We start from the raw sequence: 18,992 nt of genomic DNA, 5'->3' as shown, positions 1-18,992 counted from the left end.
TGGGACCTTTCCAGACCAGGGCTCGAACCCGTGTCCCCTGAATTGGCAGGTTGATTCTTAACCAGTGCACCACCAGGGAAGCCCTCTTATTCCTTTTTAAGCATATATGATTATATATGCATCTGAAAAGGAATAAGAGAAAGTAATAAGTATACTTATAGTTTTTAAGTATATTTTTCGATAGATAATGATTGTTCAAAAGTCAAAAGGTACAAAAGGGTATACAAAAAGAAAGTAGTTCTCTCTGCCAAAACTGTGCCCAGCCAAACTTGGATATCCTTTCAGAAACACTCTGTACATATACAAGCAAATATATATAAACATATGCATATATAGCCACATATATGTATTTATATATGTATTAACAGTAACACTGGCACAGCAACAAACATCATTATGCATGCTATTTTTTTGTCACTTAATATATCCTGGCTTTTTTTCCCTTTTTATATTAATATTCATCTTTTTGTTTATTTTTAACTAGACATTTGGAGGAGAAAGCAGATATACTTGAACCCTTTAAGAAAGCTTGAAATGTCTTTATGTGCAGAATTGACATATATCTTGTCAAACAATAAAATGACAGCTACAAGAATGTTTCACCATCTAGACCAGAGCTATTCAATAGAAAGATGATATGAGCCACATATGTAATTTTAAATAATCTAGTAGCCATATGAGAAAAAGTAAAAAGAAACAGATAAACTTAATTTTAATAATACATTTTATTTAACACAATATGTCCATAATGTTATGATTGCAACATGCAATCAATAGAAGCAATTATTAATGAGATTTTGCATCTGTTCTTCTTAGTCTTTGAAATTCAATGTGTATTTTGCACTGACACCACATATCAATCTGAACTAGCCATATTGCAAGTGCCCAATAGCCAGATTTGGCTGGTAGCTACTGTATTGGACAGTGCAGCTCTAGACCTTCTCACTTACCAATGGTTTTAACTGGATATAATTTCTGCATAGAAATCTAATCATTAACATCTAATTTTAAAATAAGATTTAAGGTGACACATGTTTAGGTTTTCTTTTAAAATGAAACATCGGACCAAATGTTTGCTATTACAAATTGATTCTGCTTCGTCTGTCTCTGGTAGCAATATTCTTTTAAACATTATAGATACATATTAAATGTTTGTATACCTTTCTCTATACATCTCCTTTATTTGTTTACTAGGTCTCCTTGCCAGTATAAGAATTTAATTCCTATTGTTCAGATATCCTAGGAAACCATATTTCTTAAATATTCTTAAAATAATAAAACAACTTAATGATTTTTTTTAATTGGTGTCATCAAGCTTGTAAAAAGTCTATGTTATTTATTCAAAGCAGGGAGAGCCTGGAAAATGTTTACAGTGCATCCTGCCAATTTTAAATGGCAGAGTTTAATGACACCATATATAGACTGAAAACACATCAGACTCTTCCAAGGTGGGTTCTGTGTGTTTTCCCATTTCCAAGATAAAAGAAAAGATAAAGACAATACTAAGTAAACCATTCTATGGTACAGATTGGAGCCACTCAATAAATAATGCAATGATTAATGTAACATTTAATGACCACGGTTCTATCAGCATCTTTATTTTGTTTTATTTTTGGGTTTGTCTTCTACTCCCTCCTCTGTCAGGTATACTATCCAGAACTTGCATTTTCTTAAAAGATTTCATATTCAAAACCTGAGCACTATCAGCACAATAAACTACGATAAAATGATGGAATTATTTAATTACTGAGGGATCAACATGAAAACCAACACTGCAGCAGTAATGTGCTTATTAAATTAGATTATATTTTCAATCCATGTTGACTCTTTTAATATAACTATGTCATATAACTCTTTTAGTAGAACTATGCTTTGAAGTCTTTTAAGTTTTATTACAATTTTAATAAACCCATGGAAATTTAAATTTTTAAATTAAGATCCTCAAGGAAAAAAAACTACAATCTTTCTCTAATATATCCATTAAGTGAAAGAAAATATACTTATTTGATGTTCTTAATTGTTACATATTTAGGGCAAAAGTGATCACATCATGCTTGTGTCCACTAGAGTCCACCCATGTGGTGAAGAGAGAGGCCTCCAGAAGGGGGCTGAGTCTGGAGGGATGATGGGGAGGCACAGGTGGGCTGAGACACACAGGAGGCACAGGACGTTGCAGGCAGTAACTACCTTCCTCCCTTGACCCTGCCCAAATGATACTTCTGGCTCACTAAAAAGTATCGAAAGGCAGGTAGAAAGAGTCAGGCACCTAGATCATAGGTTCTGATTCAGACTCACTGAAGTGACCAATCTCTGCCACCAAAAGGCAAACTAGTCCGAACACTGAATTTTAAAATTGCGTGTTATCCCACCACCTTCTACCTGTTCATGCCCCCCACCCTCAAGTCAGAGAACAGCCTTTATTCCACCAAACTGCTGTCAATTACTTACCTACAGCACTTAACCCTTAGTTTCTTTGGTATCCTTTGTGCCAGGGAGTATGGTGGTACAACCGTCTGCCGTTGGCATGGCCCTGCCTTCAGATCCCAAAGCCTCCCCATGCAAAGAAGAGGTTTAGTACTCTGTTGTGATGGGCAGCTGGGGGCTCTCCCTCATTGTATTCCAGGGGAAATGGCCATCAGCTATGCTATACTCCTCACACTATTTAATCCAACTTGCTGGCACTAGTCTATTGAATTCTACTGTTTGTCCTCACTATAACTACATAACGACCTCTATTATAAAAATGCTCTGATTATAAGCATTCCCTGGGATGTTATATTCAAACTGCAGCTTTCAAAGGGACGTCTTTTACCTACAAGGAATACTAAGAAAAACATAATTTAAAAAGCCACAGTAGGGGCTTCCCTGGTGGCGCAGTGGCTAAGAGTCCACCTGCCGATGCAGGGGACACGGGTTCGTGCACCGGTCCGGGAAGATCCCACATGCCGCGGAGCGGCTGGGCCCGTGAGCCATGGCCGCTGAGCCTGCGCGTCCAGAGCCTGTGCTCTGCAACGGGAGAGGCTACAACGGTGAGAGGCCCGCGTACCGTAAAAAAAAAAAAAAAAAAAAAGCCACAGTAGAAACCTGGAGAAGCCAATCTTTAGGTTAACAACTGTAGGCTCTCCTCTGCATTTATAAGGACATGTGGATAGCTATAGTGAAGGAATACTAAAGGAGCTCTCTCAACTCTGAGTCTCTCTGATTCAACGAATACAAATTATTCTCTCCATGACTGGGACTGGAGTTCATTGTGTACAATCCATGTTTCTAAATACACTTGTAAGTAAATATATTAAAATATCTCAGCACCATATAGTATAGTTTCCATCAAGAAAAAGTAAAATTCCCATTATCTAATAAACAGAGCAAACTTTTTTTTGGACAATTTAAAGTGTCTATGTGTTATAAACTGACTGTACAAGTCGGGAAAGAGCAGAGTTCCAGAATTCACGCTGAATTCTTGCAGTGTGCTAATACTTTGCTTTCCTTCCCCAAACCGATGAGGTTCAATTTCCAAAAGTATACCTATATCATTACACTGGATATGGGGGCCACTGATTTCATTGAGAAATGCTTCTCTGGTACCCATCAACATGGCAGCCAACCAGACTCTTCTGAGGCATATTAACAGTTTGGGGGTGGCCTTTGTACACGCTAAACCTGGCTTCAGTGGCTCTCCTGGGCTGTTAGCGAGTTGGGCAGGGTCTGAAGAAGCAGCCGAGTTCTGGCTGGGAGCATGGTGCCAATGATGAGTAATTCTGATGCTCACAGAAAGCCTATGCTTGCTACTTCCTATTCCTTTGTTTTCAATTATGTAGTGAAAATGTAGTTCCTTAAACTTATACCTAGACTACTTAAAGTGACCTAGGCGTTGAACCTATACAGCTAATCAACCAGAAAGATTCACAGTGCACTGTACTCATTACACAACAATGAAGCATCCTGCCACCCTCTTGTTTTCTTCTTGCACAGCTGTGTGTCGCTTCTTCCACACATCCTTCTCTTTAGTCATCTGTTGATGCTTGTTTGACTTTCTTGGCTGTTTCCCAGTGTATTATGCCTGAAAGGTATGAGAGGAAAAAAAAAAGCACGACTCAAAATGGTTAACTTTATTGCTTTCTATTGTTTACTAAAAAAGTAAAGTCATAAAGATGTCATATAACCATTAATTTCATTGTCACCTCTCAGCCAAAAAAAAAGTCATTGATATACTCTCCATATCACAAATTTAAAGCTTTTGTGAACTGTATATGTAAAAGCCAAGTTTGTTTTGGCTATGCTTATTACTGGACTCTGGAGATTTTCTCCCTCCCTTCCTTCCTTCCTTCCTTCCTTCTTTCCTTCCTTCCTTCCTTCCTTATGGTTTTTTTTTTTGTGGTTTTTTGGTGTATACATTGTTTTTATGTCAGTTTAGTGTGTCCAGTTCACAAATCAAGTCTCCTTTTTGGGGACTGCTTCTTGAGCTGGGCCTGTCAATGTGACCGCAGTTGTCAGTGAATGTTCTCGAGAGTTGGACTAGATTAGATTGTTACTCTTAAAATAATTATTTAAAAGAAACTAATATAACTTCAAATATTTGCATTTATATGATTTAAAATTTTATATGAAAATATATACCTTTACTTTGTAAGATAATGATTTAGAGCAGGACAGTCATTTTAATTAAACCTACTTTTGGTGGATATAAAATTCGTACATTTTTTAGCTGAAGAAGATATACTTTTGTCATGTTAAGGACTTTTTTGCTGCTCTGATGCTGTTCATCTACTACATTTTTGCTCTCAACTGAGCCTTACCTTCCAATTCTTCATTGCACTTAAGATTTTGTCTTATTAGCAATGGAAAATCAGTCTATGATCAGTTTGGGTCATAAGAACTGAAATTAGAAATTTAGAGTAGAAAGAGGTACCCTATATGGATGCTGCTTAGTTCATGTTAAATACCTATTTCTGGCTTTCCAGGCAGTCCCAGCTCCACCTCTATTCATAGGATCCTGTAAAAACAAAACACAAACAAACAAAAAGGTATACTAGAGTCATTTACTCTGAGTAGGTATTTATGGAATAAGCCATTATGACAGTAGAATCAGTTAAACATAAATTTTTTTCTCTTTTTATGCACTACTTGACATCAAAAGCAAAAAGAGGTAAGTTGGCTATAAACCTGAGTGAACCTTATTTTCTTTAACAGATTTATTTCTGAAGAGCTTTGCTTCAATTAAATTTCTACAAATCAAATACTTTTACATTAGGAAGCTTGTTACTGTAAATCTTTATTCTTTTCTTTGAGAACTGAATAATCACCTTCTGTAAACTTGTATTTTAAAAATATTTAATATTTAAATATATTGCCTTTCCTTTAACCAAGTTATACATATGGTTTAATTTTCTTGTGAGGAATTTTGGTTTAGTTTTGGGGTTTCTGAGTTGTCCCCCCTCCCCAAAATATGGATTACATGTTATAAGTATTTCTTCTTTTCTTAAAAAAAAAAAAAGCCAAGAAACAACTGACATTGGTGATAGTCTATAATTTTCAGATCCATCGCTTTACAGAAGAGGATGCCCTGAACCTCTCAGGATATTTTCTAGTTTTGATTTTTTTTGAAATGACTATATATATATATATATATATTAAATAAGCAAATCAAACACATTTCACTGAGTGGTGTCTCAAATATTTTTCTTGTTTGGGATATATTTTCACTTGATCTTTTTGGCAGGTTCTTGTTTGTAGTTTAACTTATTTCTCTTTTGTTTCTTTTTGATGGTGAATTAATTCTGACATTCAAAGGTATAGCTGGTCTTCATCTGATACATGCTATTATTGACGTTGTTTAACGAGAACAGACCATCATACCATCCTGAGTTAACTTTGTGCCAGCTGACATTGTTCTTGGGAAGGTCATTTCAGAACAAAACGTTATTTTCTAAAAGGTACTTAATTGGTGTAAGAATCTGGCAACAAAATGTACTTTTACCTCTTGGTGCCACTGTATTTAATTACCCTCTTCCCCTGTATCTTCCATGTCTTCCTACATAGGCTGTTAATTACACACATGCTCATGGTTTAATTGTAAGTTGTCCAGAAGCAGAAAGTTGACGACACTGCAGGGTATTTTTATATTTCTCTTTTGCAAGGTTTGAAATAAATATAGACTTTTTAATATTGCTTTGTTTTATCAGCTAGTCATATGATATTCCTCAGGACAGCAAATGGAAAGCTGGGTGAAAGTTTTTGTCTAATCTGTAATCACTGAAAAGTCTACAAATGCTCCTGCTCGTTAGCAAGACATGCTCTGATTCTACATTGTGGAAGACAGTTTTAATGCTTGTCCCCAAAGTATGATAAACTATGCACAGTTGTCATTTATATGAAAGCAGAGCCAGATGTTTTTAAAGATTTGTCACCAAGTCATATTTTTGCATTGTCTACCCTGAAATTTTTTTATGTGTTTCAACAATTCTGTCTGCATCGTTCCCTGGAAATTTTTAATGAATAATGATTGTCTCTGACTATAAAGGATATAAATAAATAATGGGATTTGCTGTGTTAAACACTGATGTTAAGTTAAGGCTGAAGTGTCTGGTGACATAAATTAGCAGATTACATCCCTGAGTAGCTGGAAATTGTTATTGTCTTATCTGTGGGTACTTTCAGAGAAACTCATGTGATATGTTTGGCAAAAAGGGATGAGATAGCAACTCTATGTGTTGATTATAAAATGCTAAAAGTTTTTCACAGCTATCCATTTTTACTAGTGCCAATGTACCATTAAATTCATCATTACGTTTTTGAAAATATTTCAGCTTTTCCTAACTACTGTTTATATTCATGCAAATGTTTCTATCTCATTATTTTTCTTTATATAATGTTCCTATCTTAAAATTTTTCTTATTTTTTTCTTAAATTCTTTACTGTATATGTCTGTTTTTTCAGTTTATGTGTATAGGCATCCATAGGTCTACTTAAGTGTTCCAGTTATTACTGCGAGGAGAATGTATTTTGATGCTTCTTTCCATTAACTCTTCTGTTAATTCACTAACACACTATTAGTCATTTTGTAGATTTAGTGAGGAATAATTTAGTATTGATGTTATTTGGCATATTTAAAATAATGGCAATTATAATTATTTTCAAGATTTATACATCAAAGTCTTAAAATTATTGAAGAATAATCAATCACCTGATATCACTAAATTAGCTTTAAAATCTTTATCAGAGAGTATTTTCTTTCTTATTCCTTTTGTTAGGAAGATATTGTTATGATGACAGGAATGTCTAAATTGTACTCTTTCTGCCTCAAGTGGATCCATCACACAATGACATTAATAATGTAACTAATAAACAAGTCTAATGATCCTTTAGGGAAGGCAAAGTCAGTATATTAGCAGGTTTTTTGTATCACATGCAAATTCCCGAAGGAAACTACTGTGGGGAAACAAAGAATTATAAGGCAGTGTTCTCTCTGCTGTCAACTGCATAGCGTGACTGAGGAATTTAGATACACTGCAAGAAACGCAGTGGTCAAAAGCTGTGTACAAGAAATGCTGAAGGAGATGAGATAAGTGCTAACCGAGTTTAGGGGAAGCAGACGCTTCCTTCTTGGGTGGTCAGGAGTAAAGACTGAAACTTGTTAGTTCTGAATACTCCAAGAGAAGAGAAGAGCATTTTAGATGAACGTAATAATAGGAGCAAAGACTTGTTGAAATGATCTTATTATATGGTCTATTTGGTCTTTTTAATTTCATTGTTGTTAATTGCAAGGACTTTGTTTCTTGAAGCTGAAAATCTCAAGGTCATCTTGACTCCTCCCTTTAGCGCTCATGTCTTATCGATGACCAGTTCCTGTTCACGGATGTGAAAGAGGATGCTTTCACAAACATCCTCTCACCTGATCTGCAAGATTTATATTTAATGTCCTCACTTAACAGAAAAGCTGAGACTCAGAATGGTGAAGTCACTTCTTCAATGTCCCTCAGCTACTGGTTGGTGGAGCAGGGATCTAAACATTAAGATCTCTCTGATGGACCTAAATCTTATGCTGACATGGAGGAAAGTTGAAGAGCACAGAAGAAAGGGAATAGAGAATAATGAGGAAGGCAAAGAGACCATAAAAAAATTGCTGCAGAAGCATCATTGGCAAATGGAAGGAAATTGTGATGTACACATTATCCAGTCCCATGAATTATTGTGTAAAACCCTCACTTAAGCCCTGAGTGTGTGCATAAGTATGTCAGTAATTAATTGTGGAGAGCACCTTTGTGCTATTATCCACAAATATTCAGAATTTCTGAGTTGGGAAACAAAAAAATGTTATGCAAATTTTCTGTCTCCACCTCAGTGCATAGTACATAAAAACGTATATTTTCTACTAACATAATTACTCAAATTTCACATTCTATTGTCAATTTGGTTTCTTCCAAGACTGATTTGACTACTTTAACTTCACTCTAAAATGATTTTTGCCAAAAAGAAAGTCTGCTGAAATTCGAGTACAGATTTTCAGTTAGAATTTGTGCTTCTGTATTCCTTTTCCAGTGGGTTTCCTTAAATTAAAACATATTTATTTATTTCAACCCTTGGCCTGCTTAGAGTTGAGAAGAATCAAGGTCATAATTATCACATTTTCTGACCTGAGAGAAAATAAAAGGAAGAGGAAGTTAATATGGTAGATGACAGAATAGAATCTAAAAGATGCATCAGGTAGGAAGAGGTGAAACATTTTAGAGATTAACATAACGTTAAAAGTATATAAAATAGGGCTTCCCTGGTGGCGCAGTGGTTGAGAGTCCGCCTGCCGATGTAGGGGACACGGGTTCGTGCCCCGGTCCGGGAAGATCCCACATGCCGCGGAGCGGCTAGACCCGTGAGCCATGGCCGCTGAGCCTGCGCGTCCGGACCCTGTGTTCCGCAACGGGAGAGGCCACAACAGTGAGAGGCCCGCATATCGCAAAAAAAAAAAAAAAAAAAAAAAGGTACATAAAATATTGCATTGAAATTCCAGACACCGTAAGTACAGGATGGAGGAAACATGACTTGACAGCACCATCTTTAAGCAAAGTGAGCCCATATGAGATAGCAGTGTGATGTGGCTGCCCAAAAATGCCACACAAGCTTCTGCTCTTTTAGTAGAATCAGGATGTCTCAGATGAGCAGGACTCTGCCACCCCTGTCCAGCTGCCACATCTTATCACTCATGGTTTCCTCTCTGAGCACCTCATTTTTAGAAGGTTGTACACAGACTGGAGCATGGTTAGAGAGCAAAGATGTGGGTGTGAGAGGTTGAGATCGTGTCCTGTGAGGAAGAACTTGGATTGTTTGGCCTGAGGAAAACTCAGGGGACAGAAATCGTTTTCATGGGAACATGTGAAGCACTTGATGGAGTTTATGGTCATGAAGGAAGGAGATGTGGTATGGAAAATAAGACATCACGAAATGGTTAGGACGCATTAGTTCTCAAGTCAGGAAAACCAGGGGCTGGGGCACAGGCCATTCTGTAGAAGACTGTTAGCCACAGAGAGCTGCTGCTCTGCCCTCCTCAGAACATCCAGGCACCAAGGAAGCCACCCCTGCAGCAGCACTGCATCAACTCCCTCCACTGCCATCTGAGCCATGTGTGGAGCCCAAAACGTAGAAGTGTTCCTGGCCCCCCCCCATGAGGCTCTCCCCCCATCCCAATCAGTCACCAGTGGGCCCATGCAGTCACTAAGGCACTGACTTTTAGAAAATGGGCTAGTTTTCTAAATTGCATCGAAAAGTTTAAAAATAGTAGACGCCTGAGGAAAAACCATATGACAAGACTTTCTCTTCCTGCCAATGAAATTCATTAATTTCAGCCACCTCTTCATAGAAACTGGATATTATCCCCATTCCTGCACCTTTTATCTTGCTTTGTGTTTTTGAGGTGACTAGTTGCCTTCAAATTACGGTCAACTGTCTGATGAAGTTCTTATGTTTCTTTGACAATATGTGTCTGATAGTTTCTAGAGGTAGCTGGCATCAATTCGAGAGACAAACAGAGTAGTGAGTAGAAAATAGGCCTTAGCATTGGAAAAGTTTAACTTTAAATCTTTGCTCTGCCACTTCTTAGCTGGTGATCATGTATTAACTTAATCAGTGAATGTTTGTGGAGACCGTACTGTGATGCCAAGCTCTGTATTTGTTTTTGGTGGGAGAGATCATGAAAAATGTCAAAGAAAAAACTAATCTCAGAATACATGAGATTTTAATATAGTCCCATAGATCAAAAATACTTCTTTTCCTTATGATAGGAATAGTGCAAATAACAACTCCAGAGTGTTGCTGAGACTTAAAACTAATATAAAGTTCCTAGGAGAAATTACATCACGTTGATTCACCAAATAATTTCCTTCCTTCTTTCTCACCAGATAATTTCCTTCCTTCTTTCTCCCCTTTCCTACCTTCCTTTCTACTGGAGGCCTTTGTTTAGGGAGGAATGTCAAATAACTTCCTGTGTATACCAGGACATATAGATGTGTTAAACAATAATATCCCTTATTCATCTCTGCCCTTGAGGCACTAACAATCTCTTGAGTTCTGTGACATTTCTCAGGCCTATGGCCTTATAATATAAATGTACAGTGTTATCTAATTCAGTTCTGAGCATTTCAAATAAACACTTTAATTTTATAAGATATTTTATTACTATTAGTAGAGGCCATAAAGAGTTTATAGTTGCTAAGAAGTTCTTTTGCTAATTTGCTCATTTGTTTTCTAGGTGTACAACCTAGATGTCACAACCTCCAGGAAGCATTTCCTGACTACTTAGATTAGTGAATTGTTCCTGCTCTGAGATCCCTACATTTCCCTATCATGGGAAGCATTGCAGTGAGGTGTCTTAAAATCTAATTCAGCCCTTGGATCATACAATCCTGGATTCAAATTCCAGCTCCACCTCTTAGTGAACTTTGGCAAGTTACTTAACCTAGGTCCCCCTTTCCTCATTCACAAATTGGGATTAATAAAGCAAGGTTAAAGGAGAGCACACGTAGTAAGTGCCTGCACAGTGCCTGGCATATGGTGAGAAGTGAATGAGTGCTCAGTGCTCCCACCACCACATCTCATCATCATCACCATTACCATCATCATCGCCATGACACTTTGTTGAATATGCTTGTCTTTCTCAATTGACCAGGGACCATGTCTTCTGTTTTCCTTTTATCTCTACCACCTCACACAGTTTTAGACACATAATTGGAGTTTAGTAACTTGCTTGCTGAATGGTTGAAACAAATTCTGGTGGCCCCAGATGACAGCAGTGGCTTCTGGTGTTCTGAGATGCCTCCTCCTTAAGTCACATACTTCTCATCTTTTATGCCCTCAAAAGCAATGAGATGAGGCCTAGTTCCTTCAAGAATGAGTCTACCAGAGTAGATCCTACAAAGAACAGGTAAGATCATGTAAAGCCCACAGCATCTCATAGCTGGAAGGGACTTTCTCAATCTCTCAACCCACCTCTTTCATTTTACAAAGTACCTGCTAAATACACATGGGTTAGCCAAGTCCATGACTGGAAGACTGTTGATCACAGAAGAGGAATTTAGAAGACAATTGAGTCAGAGCGATTAGCTATTTTTCAAATTTCTTTTTTTTTTTTACTCTTTCACCATCTTGTCTATGGAATTTGTTTTTATTCTTTAAGGATAACACTTAGCTAAGTACTTATAAATAATAAACGCAAAGTAATAATAATAATTAACCAGAGGTGATATAACTAAAGAGGGAAAAACTGATATTCACTACAAATGTAAGAAATATCCACCACATGTTAAACACTTCATTAAGAGAGTCCATTGTGGTCCTGCTCACCTGTTTTCTAAATTTCATCACAAAGCATATTTCAAATGAACAATAACCTGTGACTACATTAGCAAAAAGAAAAAAAAATCTAATGTGAGAGATGGAAAAGAATTTAGGCCATCTAAAAACTCTAATTACTATAATTCTGGGGCTTGCCATTCCATAGAGGTCAGAACTTTGCTATAGAACAGCTTTATTTATACCTTCCTGGCAATAGGAAAGACAGGCCAGATTCCCAAGTGTTCACATTCATTTGTATTCGTTGCATTTACTCAAATATAACAGAAGAGGGCAGCACACATCTGGTTAACTTAAACATGTCTGGTGGCCACATCAAAATAGTTGTCTAAATTTGTCCAACAATTCCTAAATTATCCCTTAGCACAGCCGTTGAAAAAGGTGAAAAGAGCATAAAGGAGTTCATCCTTTAAGACTCCTGAGTTTCTACAAAAGGGAATCATTGAGCTAATCAAGCTGCAAAATGGAAAAACAAAGACTTAAATAAAAAATAGAAAGTATTCTCCAAAGCCAAGAAAATGGAAATATTTTTTACATTTGAAAGACTTTTACTATGATAATCTGAACACCAGCTACTCAACGAATCAGATCTTGCTCCTCTTAAAAAACAATAATTAATAAGTTACTCTGCAACAAAGGCCACCTTATAAAAGGGTCTCTGTCTTCAGTGATGTTCTCTTGAATTAACTTAAATCAAGCCTATCTTATATTCTACTTTGCATCACAGACAACTTTAGTGTGTTTGCAATGTCTTATACAAAAGCATGAGCAATTTTTATGAATTTTGGTATTCTGGAGTTATACAAGCAGATTTTGTTACAATAGAGAATATGTTGGCTTTAGAACAAGGGATGCTTAGATTCAAGCCTTTGAACGTAAATTTCAGTAGAGGTTCATTAATTTGACTTTAAATCCAGAATTTGTGGTAATTTGGCTTAAATATTACATATATAACATAGAGGGAAAGAGGTTTGCTAAGCAAATACATAGTCTAAGCAGTTAGCAGAGGAAATCCTGCAATTATTTAAGAATAATTGAATTTTTAATTCTTATTTTAACTTTTTTGCAAAATCTTTTTTGCAGAAATATAATGTATGCATTTCTAACTAGCTTCACAGGTGATCCTAGTACATCAGCCTGATACCAGTAAACAGACTGCTCTTTGATTATTTTAGAACACCCAGCACATGGTCTTTCTTGGAGTAGATGAGTAACATAACTGATCAGCTAAAGCCTGAACTTTTACTAGCTAGTGCTTTGTCAACCTAGTGTGAGCTATATTGTATGATTGCTTTTTTTTTTATTGTATGATTTTAAAATGACAAAAATAACAGTAGATTTCCCATTCAGGTTAGCTTTCTCTGTCAGTTACTGACAATTTAATATATATAAAATAAACATTCTAAGATTTCTAACAATTCTTGCTTTTGATAAATAAAACCTATTTTCAGAAAACTGTAAAGATGATTTCCTTCTCCAATATCCTACTATTAATCATGGAAAAGTTTGTATTGCATGCTTTTCTCAATGTACCTATGGGATTGACAATATGCCGGTGTGTCCGACTATGGGTACCATTTTGGAACAGCAAATCTAACTGCTGAGCAAGTAATTACCATCATGTTCAGGTTCAGAACTTGAAGATCTTTCATTATGTTAATAGATCCCTTATTTTTAGATGTAGCTAAATACCAAATATGAATGGCCACGTATGTCCTAAGGTACTTGAGAACTCTCAGGACTAATTTTGTGTCACTAATTTTTAAATACTGTATGTAATTAAGGAAAAAGCCTTGTCTTTTCTATTGGCATCATTCAGGGGAAAAAAAAGAAGCTTAATCCAGATGTTTCTGTGTGAATGCACATTCCTCACTAAATCTCTCAGGCAGCTGCTTAAGTTATTGTTACTAACACGTTTCTCTGTTGTCTCTTCGTATACGTGTCTAATTTATCAGTTTCTTATAGATTGTCAGCAGCCTGCTGCCTCCGTACCGCCACAGCGCTCACAACTAGCCGGGGGGCAAGACTGCCCGACTCTCAGGTAAATTCTGATGTCCTCACTCTTCCCACCCAGTTGCACATCAGTTCCATAGACCCCCAAGCTCTGCTTTCCCACATCATGACTGCCTATACATAATTATACTTGCCACATTTTATTTCAATTATGGGCTACACAGACACATACTGGACTCCTGAAGTCCACACATGCCCACTGAAAATGCAAGAGAGCTAGAGTTCATTTTACTGGCCACTGGCACGTAGCCTAAGGTGGCCTTCAGCTCCCCTGTGTGGGTAAATACTTGGTTAGCCCAGCGTTTCATTACCGTCCAAAATATAAAACCTGGAATTGCTTGTCTTTTGTCCTCAGAATGTATTTCCCAGGCAAACAATTAGGAAGGATATAAAGCATATCTGATGTCTGTTCCAAGACAACTTTATGAAAGTGTTTCTGTTTTCTGTCCACTCAGTACCCTCAATGAAACTGAAATTGAAAGGTAGAGAAAACCTTGTAATTGGCATTCAAAAAAAGAATATTTGCAGTGATAGTGCCTTTTATGTAAGATTAACTGAAGAATTTTAAAGGCAGATCTACATACTCCCTGGATGCTAAACTGGAGAGTTTGCTAAACAATTTCTTTTCCAGTGAAAGCTTTGCAAATCCATTATGAACTTACCTTTATGGTAAATTCCACAGGCGAACTTCCACACATCATCAGAGCACCCCATCAGGACCTAATCATTTTCTTGAAATCCTTCATCTCCAGTTATTTGGCCTCCAATGGTGTCTAGTTTTTATAGTCTGGTTGTGGCTGTTATAGCCTGCTTGTTGTTCTCTCCTTATTTTAATATAACTGTTGCTCTTCTCCCAGGGCAAGGCTTCTGTTGAGTAAGGGCAGGCCCAGACATACTTCCATGTATGTCTGAGGAGTAGATGTCAGTAGCAGGCTGCATGTGGTCATGGGTTAGAGCTGAGAGCTGGGGAGCCGCAAGTGCTCCCTGGAAACACAGCAGCAGCCAGAGCCCCAGTGATGACTTGGTCTCTCAAGTGGTTGTGCAGCCAGCTATTTAAGTGGGACATCAAGTGAGCAGGAGAAGTTATGTGATTAAATAGGCTCCAAGCCAGCATCTTCCAACTGATGTCTCAGCCTGCTGTTCCCACAACTTCCAGCAACAGGTTTTTACTTCAGGAAAGTTCTTCATTAACATACAAACGCCATTAGTAATTTCAGTCATTAAGTAACTGAATATAATTATAAATGTTCAAACCCATTTCAGTGGGATCCTACGTGTGTAATGTAGAAGGACGTGGGCTCTTAGCCTGCAGTCCGTTCTCCACAAAGTGCCCCCACCCCACCCAGGGCCTGGGGCAGTGCCAGGCGCGCAACAGAAGTTCAGGGAGTGAATGAGCTCTGGAATCACATTACTGGGTTTGAATCGCGCCTCGCCTCTGACACCTACTAACTGCGTAATCTTGGAAAGTTGCTTTTGCTGGCTAAGATTTCGTTTCCTTACTTGTAAAGTGAGAAAGAGAACGGCTACTGGGAGGATTCAGCAAGGCACAGGCCTGGGCCACAGTATGCTCTCAATAGCTGTTACTACCACTAACCGTTCTTAGTACCTAACCATTCCTTAAGACAGAAATCTGCTGTCTCTCATAACCTCTCTAATTTGAGAAGGCTACTATATTAAGTGTTTCAATTAGATAAGAAATGGAAAGGCTAATGAGGAATCATTTTAAGTTTAATAATTTATTTCACCTTGCTTTTTTTTTTGAGAACCAGTTTGACTAAATGATTAGAACTTATTATGATTAAATTATTATGATTATTATGATTAAATTATTTGACTAGAACTTATCAAATACAGTATTTACATTCAAGAAGAGATTCCTCAATCTGTAAACCAAAAATATGCTTCTGTCACACAATATACACAGTGCAATTGTATTTTATGCAAATTAAAAATAGTAATACTATAATATGAAATATTTATAATCTATCACTTTAAGAAATCTGAAATAATAAAAAAAATTTATTTATCATGAAATGACACAATGTGTTGGGCCGAGGTATAACCCATGTTTAAGCCATTACTACACACTTCAGCTGGTCAAACAGAAATGCTTGCCTTCCTTTATCAAGAAGAGTATTGAACTCCATGGGTCTTCAAACACTTACGCCTCTTGTACGATGTGACCACCCTGTGCTACTTGCCGTAACTTATGCTGAATAACATGTTTAGTCCCCTAAAAAGAAACTCATTCTAAATCATGCAGATTTAACAGAAAGAAACTCCATTAGGTCTGTGGGAAAGTCTATCTGCTGCTCTATTTCCCGGGCCATCTGACTCTTTCTGGAGGGTGGAGGAAGAATCCTGTCATGCAGTATTTTCTTAGTCCTTATGTTGAACCTCTAGCTCTCCCATGTTTACCTATCACATTTTAAAATAGATAGGAAAAATCATTTTTATCACTGCTTGTCCTAACTAGTGCAGAATAGCATATCTCCATTTAAACTAAATTTATAGCAGTTCAAAGAGTAAGGGAAGTAAGGGTGACCCCAAGCTGAGCAGTATTGTACATAATTATGATTCTGTATTAAAACTCAAGAGATATACATAGTATACCAAAGATAAAAATTGTTTAGTGCTCATTTTTAATGACTTGAATAATAGTGTTAGTTTTTTTAAAATTATGATTAAATTAATAAATAACAATAATAAACCTTGAATAGCTTTCTTATGTAACACTCCTGGCAGAAATTATTCTATGGTTTCAAAGTATAAAGGAAAAAAGCAGAGTTTTAGAAAAATGCCAATCTTTTTCAATTAAAAAAAAATACCTATAGTGTGATTTTCCCCCTACTAGTCACATTTTAAGAGGTCTGAACCCAAATCTGTTTTGTAGTATTACTTTAGGAAATTCAATGATTTTGCATCCTTATTCTCCAATACTTTTCAGCAAGACGTTGATGAGCCTGAGCGTCTCTGTGTTCATTTAAACTGGAGGCTCTCAGACGTGGTCATTTTCGAAGTCTGCATTATATACTTGCTCTTCTGTCATATTTACACTACCAAGCTAAAGCAGGTAGGGGGAGCCCTTAGAGCAGATCAACAGGCAAATTAGTTCTCCTATTGAATCTACCAGAGAACTGTAGAATCCTCTAAAACCTTGGTCCAGCACGTCCGTGTCCCCAGGAACTTCTTTGAAATGCAGATTCTCAGGTTACACCCCAGACCTATTGAATCAGAATCACTCCCGGTGATTGCTATGCAATCATTAAAGTTCGAAAAGAACTGATCTCAAGAAATCTTGCAACTAACCCAGAGACCTAGGGGAATGAGACTGTGTGAAGAAATTGAAAAGAGTGATTGCTGGGGAGGCGTTCACATACTATTTCCCCAGTGCATTTCATTTTTCTTTTGGGGGGCATTTTTTTGAAAAATCTGCAGTTGTCTTGGCATGCTTTAGATTTAAGCCATTTTCTATGCAAAATTCCTGTGAAAAGAATGTCTGTTGAACCCTTACAACTGTGTCTAGCCCCTTGTAAATGCATTTCTGGCTGACATGCTTGTTTCTCATTTGCAGTCCTGACATAGCTCTGCCCGATGAGCAGCCACATTCCAGCTCTCAGTGCGCCCCTCTACACTGTCTCTCCAAGCCTCCTTACCCCTAGTCTTCATCTCCCGTGGACGAATACCTGGGGTGAACGTTTTGTAGCCACACACAGGATACTGCCCAAGATCCAGCGCGTGTTTTCTTCTCGGTGGTTAGATGTTTGATTGAATTAATGGCCATCATTTTGCAAGATGAGAGGAAGTTGGGAAGAATAACACAAAGCACAGACGCCGGTGTGATAAAACACTTTATGGTTTCTCTAAGTCACAGATAAACTTCTGCAATCAAATGGCTACAGTTCAGTTAAATCAAAATAAATGAAACAGGAAATATGTATCTCAGATGGCTGGCTTTACCTCGATAGCTTAAGAGAGACCTCAGACAATGTAAAATACATATATTGTAAAATCATCTTTCCTTACACTTCAAATTCAGCTACAGAAGTTGATTCTAATTTTTTGGTCATTGATATTTACTTTGTACTTTATTTGCCACATGATTTATGTCTATAAAAATCATTTCTATGAGAGATGAACTTCATTTATTTTAAAATACACATAATTTGCTCAATTAAGTATGATTTTAATTTAGTCTGAAATCTGGAATTGGCCAGACTGTGGTCATTTTTCTTGCACAAAGTGATAAATGAGGTGCATCGGAATGTTAACAATAACTGTATTTTGCTGCTACACTGATATTGTTTATGCACTTACTTTCTAATCGGTAGCTCATTGTCTGCTGTTTTTTCTGTTTTTTTTTTTTTAACTAGAATTCTTCACTGGACATTATTAAGTAAATCTAAAGAAGAGACTATGTTATGATTCATTGACTTATTCAACTTTTGATGGCATCTTTAATTTTTTTTAAATTGCAGACAAGTATATGCACTGGTGCTGCTCCTTTGTGTGTGTATATGTGTGTGTGATAATGTTAAAGAAGGCTAAATAACGTGAAGGGGAAAAAATGGTGTGTTTATTTAATGACCAGAATTTTTTTTACTTCTCCCCAATTCAGGGTCTACTATGAGTATTTCTTGTTACAAGATATCAAGTATAAATGGGAAAAATATATGCATATGTAAGTTAGCCTTTGGTTAATTAATTTACCCAGAAAGTGTTCAAATTCTGATTAAAATTGTATGTTCTGTTGTTGTTAGGTTTTTTTCATAATGCATCTTCCTTGCCAAAAAAACAACAGGTAATAAACCTTAGCTCACTGTCTACTTTTGACAAACACTCAGGTGCCTACAATCATTATGTTATATTGAGACAATACATGTTCCTAGTTAATTTACAGATTCTGCTGAGTAACTTTTATGACTTAATTTAAGGCAGTGGATTTTCACAGCAAAATTAATTTTGCACATAATCTGACAAACAAGGAAAACAGCTAATTGAGCTGAAAGGTCTAACACTCTTGGGCTCCTTATATCAAGTGCTGCCCACACACCTGCTCCTATCCCTCATTCCTTGTCTAGTCAGGTAGCCTTAACTTGTTTAAAACCATACCGGTTTGACCTTTTCGTGTAATGATATCT

At 36.9% G+C, this 18,992-nt stretch overlaps 1 protein-coding gene across 2 annotated transcripts in view; it reads left to right on the top strand.

Annotated features, from left to right (window-relative positions):
- The window catches only part of BICD1 (BICD cargo adaptor 1), a 196,842-nt gene extending 178,311 nt beyond the window's left edge, over positions 1 to 18,531 (top strand). The window contains exons 8-9 of one of the 2 annotated variants that reach the window (XM_060165194.1): positions 13,794 to 13,879; positions 17,426 to 18,531. In XM_060165194.1, the coding sequence (XP_060021177.1) occupies positions 13,794 to 13,879; positions 17,426 to 17,513 (174 nt within the window). In that variant the 3' untranslated portion in view covers positions 17,514 to 18,531. The remainder of the gene's footprint in view (positions 1 to 13,793; positions 13,880 to 17,425) is intronic. The other variant, XM_060165196.1, reaches the window with a different exon arrangement.
- Positions 18,532 to 18,992: the final 461 nt, after the last annotated feature.

Source organism: Lagenorhynchus albirostris, chromosome 11 (genome assembly GCF_949774975.1).
Source record: "Lagenorhynchus albirostris chromosome 11, mLagAlb1.1, whole genome shotgun sequence".
Lineage (NCBI taxonomy): Eukaryota > Metazoa > Chordata > Mammalia > Artiodactyla > Delphinidae > Lagenorhynchus > Lagenorhynchus albirostris.
This window is presented reverse-complemented; position numbering and strand designations above follow the sequence as displayed.